The following is a 20222-nucleotide window of genomic DNA, read 5'->3' as shown; positions in this document are numbered from 1 at the left end:
ATAGAGAACATATAGGGTTTATGATGGAATAAACGAAAGGAACCGATAATGTGTCTCAAGTTTGTTTTGACATTTACATTGTTGTGAAAATGTGAAGTAAACCCAATTCTTTGGGACCAAACTAGCGCACCCCCAGTTGTAGCACGGGAAATGTCGAAATTTGGGTCGTTTCCTTACAATATGCTGGACTGTTCAAAGACCCAACCACAGCAGAGCACCAACAACAGTATATAATAAATCCTGCAAAGGTTCACAGTATTTATGACTGCATAGTTTTTGGACACAGTAAACATCGAACTTCCTGGCAAAAGGCGGCATCGCAAATGTTTGTGATGTTTTGAGAGACGTTCCTTGTGTTTTTCAGCACATTGCAGTGCATAGTATGGATAGTTATCTAAAACCAGGTGGTGTTTTCATTGATGGTTTGAGTTGACATATTGTTAAGGCAATTTTGTGTCTTTTTCTGAAGAGAGAATTTAAAAAAAAGGAATGAAAACAAAATAATGACAATAAAAAGCACTAAAACAGATTTTGTGTGTTTTGTGGGTTTTTAAGCTTTGTTTTAAGGCAGTGCAGATACAAAAACTGTAGTAGATGCATGAACAAACATACCTGAATTAAAAGCAAAAATAATTCTAAAACATTTCATACAACACATTAACATATTACTACACTGTCAATCTCAGCGAGTGAAGATCAAATTTATTCTCTTATGCCTTAAAGGAACACTCCACTTTTTTTGAAAATAGGCTCATTTTCCAACTCCCCTAGAGTTAAACAGTTGAGTTTTACCGTTTTTGAATCCATTCAGCCGATCTCCGAGCCTGGCGGTAGCACTTTCAGCGTAGCTTAGCATAGATCATCTGATTAGACCATTAGCATCTCGCTCAAAAATGACCAAAGAGTTTCGATATTTTTCCTATTTAAAACTTGACTTCTTCTCTTTACATCGTGTACTAAGACTGACGGAAAATTAAAAGTTGCTATTTTCTAGGCCGATATGGCTAGGAACTATACACTCATTCCAGCGTAATAATCTAATCAGATGATCTATGCTAAGCTAAGCTAAAAGTGCTACCGCCAGACCCGGAGATCGGATGAATGGATTCAAAAACGGTAAAACTCAACTGTTTATCTCATGGGGAGTTGGAAAATTCAGCTTTTGCAAATTTGACGTTTTTTTTTTTTTTTTTAACCAGGAAAGGATTGGTTTTGAAGCACAAATTTGTTTTTACTGTCTCTAACAACAAAATATTTTATTTGAACCCATGAAAATACAGAACCTGTTGCCAATAATATTGAAAAATCACTTTTTAAACCTCCCCCTCAGTCTTCAGTAGATTATCACTGGGAACTGGAAATGATTGCCCCATCACAGGGCATTCTGGGAGATTGAGTGCTTTCAGACAGGTCATTTCAAAGCAGTAAATCTGTTTCAGTTAATGGCTCCACAGTGAAGGTTATTTAAGGGTATTCTCTGTCTCTGTGAGGTAAAAGGTCAGAGGAAATGATCGTTGACCGTCCATCAAAGCAAAGGAAGCATAAACCCATTCAGAGAATAAGCGTCTGATTGAATTTGTCTGTTCTCATTGAATTCCAGTCTTTTTGAATTGCTGCAAAGGCACTAGTACAGTATGTACAAGCCCAAATTAGAAAAAAACCCATAAAGGTTTATAACAACATGAGAGTGAGAATATTTATTTCTACTATTCCTTACTGACCAATATATCAACTAAACGTTAACATTTACTATATTAACATTTAGAATATGCCTCTAAGCTAAATCTCATTTAAGTTATGAAAATTAGCATGAAGCTGCAAATAGACCTAGTGTTCTTGTTTGTAAAAACGTTCCTGATGTCATAAGCATAATGTGCGCATCCATGGGTAGTATTTGCATCTCTAAGACTTTGATCTAAAATCTGTCCTTTAGAGGCTTAAATGAGTCTTTCTGAATAATTATAACCGTAACATAAGCAAACAGTCTTTGTCACAGTCTGAGAGGCAAACGCTCAAACCTGATCATCTTGCTGAATCCTCGTTGCTCTTCAAACTGCACAGTGCCATTGAATGTCCTGATCCACAGCCAATCAGAAGAGCCGTAGCGTCTCTGAGACAGGGGATTGGCCGCGGTTGTGTGACGTCACAGAGGGAACCATTTCCACACATTCCATGTTCATTCCAGCCCCAGGAGACTATCTGACCCCCTATAGAGAAACAGGGAAATATGTTCCATGACAAATGTTAATACATGATTCACAACAAAAGACAGGCGTTTAGAGGTTTTATTTTTACAAATAAACAAATTATTAAATTATAAATTTTATAGAAATGTTTTTTTTGTTTTTGTTTTGAATAAAAAGACCTCTTAAATTAGACAGCAGGCAGGCAGGCAGACAGACAGACAGAGAGATAATTTAAAGTAATTTATTTAAATAAATGTTTTATCATTAAATAAATTACATTTTATTTTTACAAGGTAAAAAAAGTACTAATTATTAAAAAATATTAATCATTAAATGAAAAAAAAGGCAAAAGACATTGAGGTTTTATTTTTACAAATTAACAAAAATTATTAAATGATAAAATTATAAATTTTATAGAATTAAAAGACTTCTTAATTTAGACAACAGATGGACAGAGAGGCAGACACGTAGACAGACTATTTTATAATTTATTTACTAAGTGAATTAAATTATTTTTAAATTTAAAATAATTTAAGTTTTCTTAAAAATTAACAAAATAATATATTTCCACAAAAAGACCCTTTATAGATAGATTTATAAAGTAATTTATTAAAATTATTAGTTTTTTATCATTAAAACCACATTAATATATTAATTATTATAAAATATGAATTTTTAAAATAAACAAGATAAAAAGTAAATATAAAAGTAGTTTATTTATTATGGGCAGTCGTGGCCTAATGGATAGGGAGTTGGACCCGAAGGTTGCGGGTTCGAGTCTCAGGTCTGGCAGAGATTGTAGGTGGGGGGAGTGAATAACCAACACTCTCTCCACCCTCAATACCACGACTGAGGTGCCCTTGAGCAAGGCACCAAACCCCCAACTGTTCCCCGGGCACCACAGCACTGGCTGCCCACTGCTTCAGGTGTATGTTCACTACTGTGTGTACACTTGGATGGGTTAAATGCAGAGCATAAATTCCGAGTATGGGTCACCACACACCACTTCCCTTTCCTATTCCTTTCCTTATTATAAAAAATTTCAAAATTCAAAATTATTCAAAATAAATGACAAGTATATTTGATAAAAATGTAAATATACACTGAAAAAAATTATAAACGCAACACTTTTGTTTTATCTGGTATGACCATCGTTTTCCTCACGCAGTGCAACACATCTCCTTTGCATAGTTGATCAGGTTGTCCACTCCTCTTCAATGGCTGTGCGAAGTTGCTGGATATTGGCAGGAACTGGAACACGCTGTCGTATACACCGATCCAGAGCATCCCAAACATGCTCAATGGGTGACATGTCCAGTGAGTATGCTGGCCATGCAAGAACTGGGATGTTTTCAGCTTCGAGGAATTGTGCAGATATCCTTGCAACATGGGGCCATGCATTATCATGCTGCAACATGAGGTGATGGTCGTGGATGAATGGCACAACAATGGGCCTCAGGATCTCGTCACGATATCTCTGTGCATTCAAAATGCCATCAATAAAACGCACCTGTGTTCGTTGTCCATAACATACGCCTGCCCATACCATAACCCTACCGCCACCATGGGCCACTCGATCCACAACGTTGACATCAGCAAACCACTCACCCACACGACGCCATACACCCTGTCTGCCATCTGGCCAGTACAGTGAGAACCAGGATTCATCCTTGAAGAGAATATCTCTCCAAAGTGCCAGACGCCATCGAATGTGAGCATTTGCCCACTCAAGTCGGTCCCAACTGCAGTCAGGTCGAGACCCCGATGAGGACGACAAGCATGCAGATGAGCTTCCCTGAGATGGTTTCTGACAGTTTGTGCAGAAATTCTTTGGTTATGCAAACCGATTGTTGCAGCAGCTGTCCGGGTGGCTGGTCTCAGACGATCTTGGAGGTGAAGATGCTGGATGTGGAGGTCCTGGGCTGGTGTGGTTACACGTGGTCTGCGGTAGTGAGGCCGGTTGGATGTACAGCCAAATTCTCTGAAATGCCTTTGGAGACGGCTTATAGTAGAGAAATGAACATTCAATTCACGGGCAACAGCTCTGGTTGACATTCCTGCAGTCAGCATGCCAATTGCACACTCCCTCAAAACTTGCGACATCTGTGGCATTGTGCTGTGTGATAAAACTAAGTGTTTTGCGTTTATAATTTTGTTCAGTGTTTATATAAATAAGACCTTTATAATTTAGATGATAGATGAAAGTTAAAAAAAAAAGTATTTTAATTGTATTTATTGTTAAAGCAGTTATAAAATGGAAAAACATTATTTTATTATATATATATATATATATATATAGTAAAATTATACATACTAAAAATGTTTTAACATTTATTTACTTGAAATGTTTTGAAAATAAAGTTAGACAAACAGACTCTTTAGGGATTATTTGCTCAACTGATGGAGAATGGTGCTTGCAATCCCAAAGTCATGGGTTCAATTATCAGCAAACATGCATATTGAAAAAAAAAAAGTAATTTTTGCTAAAAGCATCTACAAAATCAGTATTGACAACAAAACGTCACAGGGACATGTTGTGAATGTGGTTGCTTGTACACACATCACACTGGTGAATCAGTCTGATAGAGACGTCTTGGACTCCAACACCTCGACACACGTCCAGCTGGTGGGTGTGGTCAAGCCTGCATCGCCATGGAAGCACGTGCCACGGCAACATGGTTACATAACAGGTCCCGTCGCATGGCAACCAGGAGCGAGCATGCTTTCTCAAGGGTAACTGGTTTTGTCGCCTACATTCCCTTATTCACTCTGTTCACTTTAACACATGCGTCCTTACCAAGCCATTGTTTTCTTGTCTGTAAGTGATCTACTATTATGCAAAATCCTAAATTATCATTTAAAAAAAAAAAGAAAAAAAAAGTAGGACTATTGTGCACGAAAATGACATTGTGAACATAAAAAGGACAAAAAAGTCTTGTTTAGTGAATCATTGTCCTTGTGTATAACGTTATATTCACAAAACAAGAGCTCTAGTGTTCAGTTGGTGATGCACAGCAAAACTGTTCCCATGGCAACACACTTACAGACCATAGAAACATATAGAACGGCATACTAATCTAGACAAGAGAATAGGAAAAAGAAGTCGCTGAAGCTTTAAAGAGATGGGTGAACATGGTCACCACTGTTTAATCTCATTTAAAGATGGAAGTGTCATGTGTGCTTAGAGAACGCTGTGTGATTCCCGAGGCATGCTGGGATGTTATTCCTTTGCTCTGTTGTGCCATAAGATGCCATTATTTTGTCCCATCACACAAAGGAACAAAAGATTCCCCAAGAAACCAATACTTCTTTAATAATCGCAAATATGTCTTTTAATTTGGTAATTTGGCTCTTTTCAACTTGGTTGTCTTACTAGCTAATGAATTCAACTGCTTCCACATTTGTTTGAACACAATTTATTTTGAGAGTCATGGAGTCATGGAAATAGAAATGTGGATCATATTTCACCTCAAATGCAAAAAAGAAAAAGAAAAAAAACAAACAAACAAACAAAAAAAAAATATATTTTTTTTTAAGAATTCTCATTTCATTCTGACTACAATAATATAGAAATGACACAAATGGACAATTATTTTTTAATTAGCAAAAATTAAACAACAAATACTGCTTCATTTATATAAAATTTACTATTAGAAAAGTATATAAATATATATATTTAACACCGTCATATACGTATATGTACATATATATATAATTTCATTAAATAATAATAAATACAAAAAAAGTGTTAGTGGTCCTAAAATTAAGGCATTGTTTTCTTTAAGCAAAATATAATTTGTCTTTTTTTTTCTTTTGATTGTGGGACGAAATATGACTGGATAAGTTGCTGTGAAATTAAAAGATTGAAAGCAATAGAAATAGGTTCTACATCAATAACTTCATATTATTTTGCAGCGATGGCTCATTTCCCTCTGATGCCCTTATACAAAGACACAAGGACTAATTCCCAGCACCCTTCTATGATAGCAGTAAAGATCACAGCACGGAGCCGGCGGCTTAATTACTCCAGCAACAGATACTCATCTGTCCTAAAGCTGAAGAAGCGGCACTGAAACGGTCCTATTACTGAAATCCAGACGTTCAACTCTCAACAGTACAGAAGGCAGAGCTGGCCATCAGGCTTAGCGAAATCTCAAAATGCTGGCTTACTTACTTTAATCCTGTCTTTTTCTCTCCCAGGCTCAATGTCAGAGCAGTCACATACCATAATAAGCTACTTTACACCTAAAGATACTGTAGAATTATTGCCATGGCAACAGTATATGGGATGAAACCTCGGTACAAGAGAGAATAAAAAAGGAAAATAAAAACCATTAACGTTATTTTCATGACAATTAAGCACTTAAGCAATAAAACAATAATTTTTTGTGAAATGTGGATGCTTAATTGATTTATTAAATAAAGAAATATATATATTGTCATTAATTGTCATGAAATTAAGAAATTATATAATGAAACATATGTATATATATTCCAAATGGATAATACATACATTATATTTCTTTCATAAAAAAAAAAAAAAAAAAAAAATTTTATATATATATATATATATATATATATATATATATATATATATATATATATATATATATATATAGCAAGTTTTTACATTTTAATTACTACAATTTACTGCGGTAATGAGTCTATTAAAAATGTAAACAAATAAAAATAATTAATTTCATGCTACATAATTTTTTACTATAAAAACTATAAAACTCATTATAAAACATTCATTACAGTAAAGAAGATTTGGGGACAATATGCTTGATTGTCATGAAAACAATGGCTTTATTGTATGCTAAATAAACATATATTTTTGGTGAACTATGTGAGATTCACCTGATGAAGCTAAGAGAATACCTTTGGTCTTATTTGTTTTTGATTGACATTTGGATTTCTGATGGGCGGCAGTGATCGACTCCCAGTATTCATTTCAAAGAGTGCATGACGAAGGCCTTGACAGCTTTCTGTCTAATGACTGTTATGGGAAATTAGATACATGGAGACCACAGGTGTTGCCATGGAGACTAGATACCAAAAAACATTCATAACATGATCGCAGAGTGATCAGTGAAAAAAAAATCATGCATGTTAGATAGATATATATATATATATATATATATATATATATATATATATATATATACACACACACACACATATACATACACACTGATTTTTAAAACAATTATTTGAAAATAGCTTTAAAAGTGAATACATAAACACAGAGCTGGGTAGTAATCTGGATAACATATTCAGATTCCAAAAATTAAGTACTTGTAATTAGATTAAATTACATTTTAAAATACTTATAATTAGACTATGGGCTGCACTGGATTTACAAAAAATCATTTTATGTTTAAGAAGTGTTTCAACATTGCATCAACTACCGATGAACACTAAAATTGTATAATGCATAGAAGGTGTCTGTCTTTCAAACACAAATTCTCTTTCAAACATAAAATTATTATTTGAAGTACCCCTGAGATTTGAAAATAAATATCACATTTGCATGTTCATGGTTCTCTGACATTGATTATGGTCACATGACATGCAGGTAAACAAATAAAATATTTCATTTTTTCAGTAAGCGTTTTATTTTGATTCATTTTAAAGGTATTTGTTTTAATTAAACATTGTTATGATTTAATTAATTATTAGCTTTTCATTAAACTCATAAACCCCCAGCAGTTCCTTCACAAACCCAGTTTGGGAGACCTTTACGTAATATAATGTTTAATGCACTTCATGTTGTTGATAACAACAAGTATTTTCTTTTTGTATTTTTATATCAATATGGTGCATAATTACCCTATTTAAATCAATGTGAAAAATTAGATAGATCAAAAGTAATCTAAAAGTAGTCTGATTATATTACCTAAAATGTGTATGGATGGATTACATTACTAACTACAATTTTTGTCATGTCACAAAGTAAAATAAAATGAAAAGATAAATAAAATAAAATACCCAAATACTTTTGGGGCCACCATATATTTGATTTCCTATAAAACAAACACCCAGGCTCATTGTACTCACCCACAACAGCCAGGTTGTGTTCAGATCCACATGCAATCTGCAAACAAACAGAGCAATTTGTGAGAAAACACTTATGTGCTCTGCTCACATTCCAAACACAATATTCCCTGACAGACCTCAGTTTGACCCTCACACACACACACACACACACACACACACACACACAGAAACACTCTCTCCACGCCTGTAACAGGAGCCGGGATGCCTGAATCGAACATTCCCGGCTAAGAAGTGGGCACGAGGACTGAGGCGTACAGTGGTTTGGGGGTGGGGAGGGGTGATTTACACATCCAGCCGTGCAGAGAAGCTTCCTGCACTCAAAAATAGCACAAACACACAAGCGGCCCCGATGCCGGAGTCATATGTCCGTTACCATGACGGCCCGTGAGGATGTGAGTGGGTGACCGGGCGTCTCTGGTTGGTTTATTAATATTTGGTGATCAGAGCTCGTTATGTGGAGGAAATGGGCTGCTAGTGGACAAAAACACATCGCTAATGCTCTCTGCCGGAGCTGGGAGTTTTCCGTCCACACAGACATGCTCGAATTAGTGGAAATTATACCAGCGCATTATGGGTAACTGCAGCCTGAAACGTCTCGTTTCATACACAAATATCTATAAACCTAAAACTAAAGATGCCTTTCTGTCTTTGAGTTTATTCTGGAAGCGACTACAGTCATGAGACACAGAGGCTTGACGTCAAAGCTGGATGCAATCTCATAATGTTTATATACTATTGTCCAATCAGCTGTAAGCATGAGGAAACAGTAAAAATAGTGAAAAAAAGTTAAAATAATTACACAAATGTGTAAAATTATTTATTAATTTGGAATTAATTTGGAATAAATATTTTATTTATTAATTTAAAATAATCCATGAAGATATACATTTATGTATTTATTAACTTTACAGAGCTTTTTTTATTTCATGATTACTTTATAAAGACATAGAATTTAGCACAAATTATGAAATACTATTATTTATTTATTTAGAATAATTTATATTACATTGTTAGAATATTTATATTTATTTACAGAGCATATTTAGAATTTAGAATTATTTAGAATAATTTGCAAAACATGTCAGAAATTAATTTTGACTATTCTGAATATTTTCCATTTATTTATTTATTACATTTCTTAAATTAAGACGAATAATTTCAATATAGCTTTAAACAGATATACAAGTATATACAGTTAGAAATAAAAGATGTGTGAGTACATGATATTACAAGCTGGTGATGTAACGGTCATTTAAATACATAATGAATAATATTCAATGCAACAGAAATGTTGACCATTATGGGAACGATGCAGAATTGATCCACGGTACACAGTCATAGTAAAAGTACAAAGGAAGGTTTTTTGCAGATGTAGTACAAACAAAAGCAAGAGCCTCCTGTCAGGCTCCACTGAATGATTTGTCCTGATGCAGTCTGTTTCTCTCGCCATCACCAACAAAACAACCCCAACTCCTGCTCACATCCTCACATCCATCCCCAGCTGACGCCACGCCACACAAACACAGCCAGTCAAAACAGCATTGGACAGAGGACAGCGACTGTCCAGACGTTAAGGACTGCTGTCAGACCAGTGACAGGGACGCTGAACGTGTAGACTAAATACTAGTCTTGCTTAGCTAGGCTTTTGACGATCAGCAAGTCTAGTCCACTTATTCTGGCCAAGAACCACCGTTAAACGCAAAATTTTAAAAATGCAAATAATACAATGTCATTTTTTAAATTAAATTTTGCAATTGGAATAAATCTATAATCATATAGATTATAAATGTATTACAAAAATGGTTCAATTACTAAAAATTAACATAATAAAATGATATAACATTAACAATAAAAGTTTAATTAAATGACATTTTATTACTGTCAAAAAATAAACTAAAATTAAAATATAAAATAAAATTAAAATAAAATAATTAATTTTACATATAGGCATAAAATTAATAAATTATTCCAATAAATAAACAAAGTATGAATAAAAAAACTACACAAAATAATATATAATTTATATGTTTAATTTATGTAATTATAGATTATTCATATTACTCAAATTACAAAATATAAAACATTGTTTATATATTTGATACCTGCTAAAAATAGAACACAAAAAGCATAAATACAGTAATTCATATAACAATCATATATAGATTTTACACAGACACACACATCTAACAGTAAATAAATAATTACTGTTAAATTTTAATTTCTTATATAATATTAAAATATCAGAATGATTTATAAACACAAAGAATGTATTTTTGATATCCTAAAATAATATAGTAAATCAAGTAAATACATTTGTTTGCAATATGTAAATACACGTGTGTGCATGTGTGTATTATTTATTATTATTGTTTATAGAATTATATAAAATATACAAGCAAAATAATTGTTTTTTACGTTTATATATTTGATATAGATATAAAGATAAAACCCTGACAAATATAGAACCCAGACATCCTAGTCAGTGCCGACAGCTGTTTATTGAGATGCAGTTGTTGCCATCTGCCTCTGATAATGAATGTCCCCACACCAAACATGCCTCAGGTACAGCACTGCACTGTGGGAGCTCAGACAGACAGCTAGACTCCAGCGTGCCGGGTGGAAGTGTGAAACAGGCTGTCGCTGCACCTCCATGTGTGAATGAACTCATTTTAAGAAATCATACCGCTCATTACTGGGAGCTCAGCTCAGGATCCTGGAAGGAACACAGTCGTTTTCAGCCCACAGTATTGTGTTTCATCTACTGATAGGAAACCTCACTGTCTGGAGACAGTGAAGACGCCAGCTACCCCATGATTGGCCAATATGCCTTTGGGGGAGGGAACTGGGTTTTAACAATGGGGTTGGAGTCTAAACAACAGTTTAGACACAATACAGACTGTCAGGGGTGTTAAATAAACTTAGCAAGAGCTAAGTAAAATGTATGGTTTTAAAAGCTTAGTGAGACTGATGCTTTCAAGATTAGAAGAGGACACAAAAGCAGTGTTAAACTATCCTAAATGTTGCCCATATGACTCATGCACTATGTTGCACTAAAATATAAAGCATCATTGATTGAGTCATAATATCTACCCTAGCTCTCCTTCGAGAGTTCAAACGAGTTCATTAGTGAAGCAGCAATTTCCAATCTGTCATTAAGTCTGATATCATCTAAATATTAACAATCTGGTTCACAACAATTTGTCTAATTGTTTTGTTCACAAAGCTAACTGATCAAACTCTCAAGTTTAACTCAATGACTCCAACTTAAAACAAACAATTGTCAGCAAATAATGACTTAAATTTCCAGCCATTTGTGCTATAGTAGTATTTTTCTATAATATTATTATTCACATAGTTCATCATTTAATATTTACATTTTTTTGTTCTATTTTTATTTTTCATTTTTTACTTCAGTTTATTTTATTACACAATTATGTGCTTTTGCCATTTTAAATAGTTTTTGTATTTCAAAAATATTTCTATTCAAACTTCATAATCGTGAGATCAAAATTATGAGATAAAATCAAAAGTATGACAAAAGTTAAAATTACCACATTAAATTTGATGTTTGTCATAATTATGACATATCTCATAGTTTGAACTTTTTATCTCATAATTATGACTTACTATACGTCTTGCCATTTTGGCTTTTTTCATCTTAAAATTTAGACTTTTAAATAAGTTTGATTTTGTACTGTCACAATTACAACATTTTAATATCATAATTTCACATTTTTAAATCACTTAAATGAGAATTTTATCTCATAATTTTGACTTATGTCATTACTATATATCACTTGCCATTTTGGCTTTTATCTTAAAATTGTGACTTTTAAACAACAATTTAGATTGTCAAAATTACAACATTCGAATCTCATAATTTCACATTTTCAATCACATAATTTAGAATTTTGTCTCATAATTTTGACTTTTTATGTCATTACTATGACTTATTAATCTCATAATTATGATTTACCAAAGCATGATTTTTTTCTTATGTGGCGGAAATGGGCTTCCATATTTATGTGATAATTAATATTATTTAATAAATATTAAATAGTTACTTTATTTTTTTTTTCAATTATATTGTTCAGTTATTAATTTTAATTAGTTGCCAAGGCAACATTTCAAAATTTTCAATTAGTTTAAGTTTTTATTACATTATTTTTAAACATTTTTATTTTATTTTATTTCAGCTTAATTCGTTTATTTTTTATTGTTTTAAACTGGGTCGACGGTGGCACAATAACAACACTGCATTTCTCACACAAAGCTATCGTATGACTCCTCAAAATCTCCTTTTGTGTTTCACAGAAGAATGAAAGTCACATGGGTTTGGAACGACATGAGGGTGAATCAATGATAAAAGAACTATTCCTTCAAGCCTCAGGCAAAGTCTCTCCGTCAACCACAATTCAGCTCTAAAACTTGATATTCCGTGTGTCACTGAAGGCTAAACGTGTCCCGGACACTGCTACACTTTCTTCCTCCCTTTTGAGGTGTTATAGAGGATACAGTCCACTGTATGTCCCCGTTTCCTCTCATCAACATACGCCGCGCGGACGGGTCGTCAGTGGCAGGACATTGTAGCATAAGCAACTTTTGAGGATTAAATATGACATGAGGTCCATCGACCAGGCGGGGAAAAACAAAGTCGACCACAAAACAAAGTCACGCAAGGAGATCTGACAAACAGAAATATGTTTCGCAAGTCATAATGTCTGGACAATCTTTCCCTCTCTGCACCAAATTGACCTTAAAAAAAATGCAAAAAGACATAAATGCCAACTGTCTCTTTTCTCTCACTCACAATATCTGAAGGCTGTTCTTTAATTTGAAGGTTCAGTGACGCACCAAACACGTAAAACCTGAGATTGAGTATAAAACACTGTGTCGTTGAGTCATTCTCTTCAATACATATGCCCACAGATGCTGCATTCTCTAAGGTAAGAGATGACCTTCAGTTTAAATCAGCGCTGTGTCTCTGGGCAGGATGAAAAAAGCATTGTGGGAATGTACAGACTGTGTTCGCCTCCTGCTGGAAGACAATACATTCAGTGCATTCTCTCAGCTTTGAGCAAAGAACATTATGCCAGAGAGTTCTTATGTCATCTTAGCAATAAAAAAATATTTTTAGATAGTTGTGTTCTAAATTCGGATTGGATAAGATGCATTCAGAGCCATTGTAATGATGTATGTGTACATGTGACTACACATTAGATGAAATGTATGCCATAAGCATAAAAATACAGCTGATGAAGAGTCATTTATGTATGGAAGCCCTTTTCCACCACAAAAGAAAAAGCCATAATTTTGACTTTTTAGATCTGACTTAGTATGTCATAATTTTGACTATACATGTATAATAAATACAAGTTTTTATCTCATAATCATAGTGTCTTAAATTTGTCTTATCTCATAATTATAACCTAATATGTCATAATTTTGACTTTTTTAATCTCAAAATGTTTATTTTTTTTATCTCATAATTATGATTTTTAATCTCATAATTTAAATTTTTAACCTGATCTATTATGAATGTCAATTTATATTTTTTGTTTATCTCATAATTGACTTTTAATCTCTTAATTTTGATTTGTATCTCATAATTTAAAATTATATCATAATTATGATTTTTATTTAATCATTTAAATAATTTTTTCTAATTTATTTTTTATCCCTTAATTTTGACTTTTAAATCTAATCATTTAGATTTTTTTAATCTCATAATTTCAATTTCTATCTCATAAATATGACTGTCATATTTGGATTTTTTTTTATCTAATAATTTAGATTTCTTTTATCTAATAATTTCAATTTCTATGTCATAATTTTGTATTTTTAAACTCATAATTTAGATTTTTTAATTTCCTCATTTCAACTTTTTATCTCATAATTTGACTCAAAATTGTGACATTTTTATACTTTATAATCTCATTTTAGATTCTTTATCTCATAATTTTAATTTTTTATCTCATTATTTCGAATTTTTGACTTTGTCTCTATTCATTTTAATCTCATATTTAATTTTCCAAAGTGTGTTTTTTTTTTTTAATGTGGCAGAAATGGGCTTCCATATTTATGTGATAATTATTTTTATCTATTAAATATTAGTGTCTTATATCTTTCTACATTTGTTTATATACATAACACATACCTGTGTTGCTCCAAATAAAGCTTTAACCTCAATGGGGTGGCTTATAGTTTGGCCAGAGCTTGTTGAAACGTCATGCTCTTTTTCTGTACTCTGATTGGTCAGTCCTAGCTGTCCGTAATTTGCTCTGCCCCATGTAAAGACCCGCCCACTCTCTGTGAATAGATAATATATTGTTAACAGTTATCACCAGAAAAAAAGCTTTGAGAAAGATGTGTGTGAGAAAGTGTGTAGCATGACTCACCAGTTTTTGCGACTAGATGCGTCCAGCCGCTGTGAATGTCATTCACTCTCTCGCCCTGCAGCAGAGATCGATCCAGAGCCACAGGAAGTGGCAGGAAGAGGCTCCCGCTGACCAGCTGACCATGTTTATTGCTTCCCCAGAGGAACACGTCACCTTTGACTATAGAAATATGGGATTTTGTCTCTACCCCTACCAATCAGAGGTAGAGGACAAAATCAGTGTAATTTGAAAGTTCTCTCACCTGTCAAACAAATGCAGTGGGTGGAGCCTGCAACTACCTTCTGTGGGGTCACGTGATCAAACCCTGCAGATGAGAAAGTCAGCACAAGTGCTAGAAATAATTATAAATGAAACATAATTTGACAGACATTAATGAGGTACACTAATAAAAAGTACTTATTTTTTATAAGATGTCATGTTCCTTTAAGCACAACTCTGTGTGTGTGTGTGTGTGTGTGTGTGTGTGTGTGTGTGTGTGAGAATGTTACCTGGGACAAGGCAAGGCTCCTTAGAGGATAGATGCACAGGAATAGGACGGGGACTTAACATTCTCTTAGCATGACTCGACAGGCCAGTTCCCCATTGATAAACACAACCTGATGCTTTAGACATGCACATGTACACACACATACAAAAAACACATAATTATGATTAAATATTCAATTATACTATTATAATACACTTATTATACAATTATAATATTGGAATTTGGTTTTCTTTACAATTGTATATTTAAAACAAATTACAATATTAAAACTTATTAAATAAAAAAAAAACTTCAACATGAAATATTTACTATAATATTATTTTAATATTTACATGTATTTAAAGATAATTATATATAAATGATAATACTTGTGATATTAAAATGATAAAATGTCAAATATAAAATTATTTTATTATACTTGATAAAACCTAGATTTATTTTCAATATTTAAAACAAATGTATACATATTAAGACAAAATAATTAAATATTATAATACATGATATAAACATTTCTATATCTGATATTTTATTCATATGCAATACCTGTACATGTAATTAAATACTATTAAAATTTTCAATTGTAATATTAAAATAAAATGAATTTTAATATATTTAATATATAATTAGAATATTGAATACACAATTGAAAATGTTTATGTTTGATGTTTAAATATTTGAACAAATAATCATATTAAAATATATTTAATATATCATTAGAGTAATACAAATAATTAAATACAAGAATAGTATAATAGAATAATATATAAATATTAAATTATAAAATTATACTGTTAAATAAAGTTATTTCTTATATGTGATTGAAAAAATGTATATTTATTATCAATATTCCAAATAATTATACATACATATATAAATATAGATAGATAGATAATTCAATATTGTGATATTGAAATTATAATTATTTTAATCATTAAATGGTAAAATTATTAAAATAAAATGTATTACATGTGATATAAATATCTATACTTACTTTCAATATTTCATAAAAATATTATTAAAATGAAAAATATAATGTTAATTATAAAATGTAACCTAAAACAAATGTTATATATTTGATATTTATTTGACATATTATATGTAATACCTGTACTTGCTAATGCGTGTCTGAGCCCTGCAGCCACACTAGTTACCGGTTCATTCAGGTTCTGCAAGCAGAACAAAACATGAAATTATTACACACCTCACACTTACACATTTATCACGCAAGAGTCTCATTATATTCTCAGCTCTCACCTTCACGTGTAAAGGTTCTGCTGAGTGTGTTATTCCTGGCGAGACGCCCAGCTGTCCAAATGCATTGGAACCACATGCCAAGACCTGACCGTCACCTGAAAGACATAGATCAGATATCAGTTATTCAGCACTCAATTAAACCAGAGGAAGTCTCCACAGGCAGATCTAAGAGCACTTGATCTAATCAAAACCACTCAAAAATAACTGAAGTCTGCAACACCCAAGCCCTTTTATTTTTCTACCCAGGCTCTCAATAATATGGAAGCCCGCTTCCGCTACTGAATAAAAAATAAAAAAGGTAACTGCGACTTTTCTCTCACAAATCCGACTTTCTTTTTTGCAATTGCGAGTTTATATCTCTGATATAATTCTAGGGCTACCACTAACAACTATTTTTATTTTCGATTAATCTAAATGATTAATTTCCCTAAAAAAAAAAAAAATCTACCATTTTACTTAAAAATATTTTATTAAACCAAATGAAATCCAAATTTCTATGAAATCCTTTTTTAAAGCAAAAGTGAAGTGCAACATAGAGTGCAAGAAGCAGGTGTCCATCTCATAGTCCAAATCACTGAAATCACAGCTCAGTATTATAGTGTGAGAATGACAGCATATCCACGCGTTCTAGTCTAATAACATCTCCACCCCTAAACCTACCCATCTCCACGCCATGATCCCTAAACCCACCCCATCTCCACCCCTAAACCTACCCATCTCCACGCCCTGATCCCTAAACCCACCCCATCTCCACCCCTAAACCTACCCATCTCCACGCCCTGATCCCTAAACCCACCCCATGTCCACCCCTAAACCTACCCATCTCCACGCCCTGATCCCTAAACCCACCCCATCTACACCCCTAAACCTACCCATCTCCACGCCCTGATCCCTAAACCCACCCCATCTACACCCCTAAACCTACCCATCTCCACGCCCTGATCCCTAAACCCACCCCATCTACACCCCTAAACCTACCCATCTCCACGCCCTGATCCCTAAACCCACCCCATCTACACCCCTAAATCTACCCATCTCCACGCCATGATCCCTAAACCCACCCCATCTCCACCCCTAAACCTACCCATCTCCACGCCATGATCCCTAAAACCACCCCATCTCCACCCCTAAACCTACCCATCTCCACCCCCTGATCCCTAAACCCACCCCATCTCCACCCCTAAACCTACCCATCTCCACGCCCTGATCCCTAAACCCACCCCATCTCCACCCCTAAACCTACCCATCTCCACCCCCTGATCCCTAAACCCACCCCATGTCCACCCCTAAACCTACCCATCTCCATGCCCTGATCCCTAAAGCCACCCCATCTCCACCCCTAAACCTACCCATCTCCACGCCCTGATCCCTAAACCCACCCCATCTACACCCCTAAACCTACCCATCTCCACGCCATGATCCCTAAACCCACCCCATCTCCACCCCTAAACCTACCCATCTCCACGCCATGATCCCTAAACCCACCCCATCTCCACCCCTAAACCTACCCATCTCCACGCCCTGATCCCTAAAGCCACCCCATCTCCACCCCTAAACCTACCCATCTCCATGCCCTGATCCCTAAAGCCACCCCATCTCCACCCCTAAACCTACCCATCTCCACCCCCTGATCCCTAAACCCACCCCATCTCCACCCCTAAACCTACCCATCTCCACGCCCTGATCCCTAAAGCCACCCCATCTCCACCCCTAAACCTACCCATCTCCACCCCCTGATCCCTAAACCCACCCCATCTCCACCCCTAAACCTACCCATCTCCACGCCATGATCCCTAAACCCACCCCATCTCCACCCCTAAACCTACCCATCTCCACCCCCTGATCCCTAAACCCACCCCATCTCCACCCCTAAACCTACCCATCTCCACGCCATGATCCCTAAACCCACCCCATCTCCACCCCTAAACCTACCCATCTCCACCCCCTGATCCCTAAACCCACCCCATCTCCACCCCTAAACCTACCAATATGATGTCATACTTGGATGTGGGCGGAGTTGGATGCAGCGCAGGAGGCAGCGAGCCCTACTTGGTGAAATGCGCTACTTCCGGTATTTTGCCAGTTAGTCGACGATTCTTAAAAATCGACTAAAATCGACGAATCGCGACTGCCCTAATTAATTCTGAGACTTTTTTTCTCAGAATTGCATCATATAAACTCGGAATTCTGACCTTTTCTCAGAATTGTGAGATATAAACAATTGCGAGTTATAAAGTCAGAATTGTGAGACATAATTTTTTCTTGCAATTCTGACTTTATATCTGCCACTGAATCAAAAATAAAAAAGGTAATTGCGACTTTTTACCTGAAAATTCTGACTTTTTTTCTCGCAATTTCGACTTTACGTCTCGCAATTCTGACTTTTGTTCTCAGAATTGTGAGATAAAAAGTCAGAATTGCGAGTTATAACGGCCAGTTCTGAGGAGAAAAAAAGACTGATATGTTGTCAAAAATGCGAGTTTATATCACGAAATTCTGAGAAGAAAAAAAAAAAATCTGAATTGCCAGTTTATATCTCGCAATTCTGACTTTTTTTCTCAGACGTAAAGTCGAAATTGCGAGAAAAAAGTCAGAATTGTGAGATAAAAAGCCGCAATTACCTTTTTAAATTTTTGCTTCCATACAGTAATCTGCCACACAGAGTCCAGAATATGAATTTGATGGCCGTCACTCACCAGTCAGAATAATGGAGAAGTCCCAACCACAGGACACCTGCTGTACTCTTGAGCACCCAGGCAAAGGGCAGGGCTGAAAGGTTATGACCTCTGACGTGTGACTGAGCCCTAATTGCCCTTTGTGGTTGTGTCCACACATCAGCAGCTGCCCTGATTCTGGATGGAGAAATGTTTATGTAATACTTCAACTTGACCGCTAGAGAGCGACATTGTTCCACAAATAAAAGGTCAGCAATTCCAGAAACAGTTTCAGAATTATTTAAAAAAATTCTTCCAGAGTGTTTACATTAATATCTGTAATTTTCACAGTGTTACAGGAGATCTAACCCGTGATGACAGCCGAGTGTCCGCCTCCTCCGGTAATACAGCGGGTCTGCTCCGCCTGCTGTCCGCCGTCTGCACGCCGCGGCTCGGCTTCATCTTCCCTGTGTCCCTGTCCGAGCTGCCCGTAACTGTTGGCTCCCTGTGACACGAAATCACCATTTATTGTTTTGTGTAATTATTTCAGACTGCTTTAATTAATGTATATTTGTACAAATGTGAATTTTGCGTATTCTCGTGGATTGGAAGATTGAAGAATGCAAATGTGTAAGTTTTGCACAATAAGAAGTAAATAAAACTTGCCCACGTGTACAGAACACATTTTGTCAGCTGAGTTTCTTCCATCAGAGTTAGTCGCAAACTGATGACATCGCCATGAAATCATGTAAACGTCACTGGGTTCCTAGATTTAAGAAATATTAGTGGGTAGAGTAGCGTTTATGTCCCACAGTGGGCGGAGCCACTTTTTTTTGCCATTGTTTTAAATACAAGTTACAAATTCTAGGAAAATATTAAAACCTATTATAATATCTTATTATAATATTAAATATATAATTTTTATTATGTATATATATATATATATATATATATATATATATATATATATATATATATATATATATATATATATATATATATATTATATATATCATTTTTTTAAATATATTTTTATATATATATTTGACCTTTATTTTCAATATTTATAACCAATTATAATATTAATATGTATATAGTATATAATTAGAATTAATATGATATAAAATTAAAGAATTTTGTTTCAATATTTAATACAAATATTATATACATATACCTATTAAGA

General features: G+C 34.4%; 1 protein-coding gene across 2 annotated transcripts; it reads right to left on the bottom strand.

Moving 5' to 3' along the window:
• Positions 1-19783, bottom strand: sergef (secretion regulating guanine nucleotide exchange factor). 2 transcript variants are annotated; one of them, XM_079414400.1, is made up of 11 exons: positions 19706-19783; positions 19409-19544; positions 19082-19237; positions 16386-16480; positions 16237-16297; positions 15133-15246; positions 14886-14948; positions 14645-14803; positions 14404-14555; positions 8247-8283; positions 1-2207 (listed from the first exon to the last, which is right to left on the bottom strand). In XM_079414400.1, the coding sequence occupies exons 1-11, from the start codon at positions 19745-19747 to the stop codon at positions 2023-2025; spliced, it is 1200 nt and encodes a 399-aa protein (XP_079270526.1). In that variant the 5' UTR covers positions 19748-19783; the 3' UTR covers positions 1-2022. The 2 variants fall into 2 exon arrangements, with proteins under 2 accessions (XP_079270526.1, XP_079270527.1); XM_079414401.1 differs by having other exon boundaries at positions 19409-19540; positions 19702-19751.
• Between the last annotated feature and the right edge of the window lie 439 nt (positions 19784-20222).

This window comes from Barbus barbus, assembly GCF_936440315.1.
Source record: "Barbus barbus genome assembly, chromosome: 50".
NCBI lineage: Eukaryota > Metazoa > Chordata > Actinopteri > Cypriniformes > Cyprinidae > Barbus > Barbus barbus.
This window is presented reverse-complemented; position numbering and strand designations above follow the sequence as displayed.

Excerpts from the sequence above, each read along its gene's own strand:
- sergef (XM_079414400.1), bottom strand. The coding sequence starts at position 19,747 with ATGGAAGAAACTCAGCTGACAAAATGTGTTCTGTACACGTGG. Across the intron at positions 16,481-19,081 it reads CTTCTCCATTATTCTGACTG|GTGACGGTCAGGTCTTGGCA; the intron begins GTGAGTGACGGC and ends TATGTCTTTCAG. Across the intron at positions 14,556-14,644 it reads GCATCTAGTCGCAAAAACTG|AGAGTGGGCGGGTCTTTACA; the intron begins GTGAGTCATGCT and ends ATCTATTCACAG.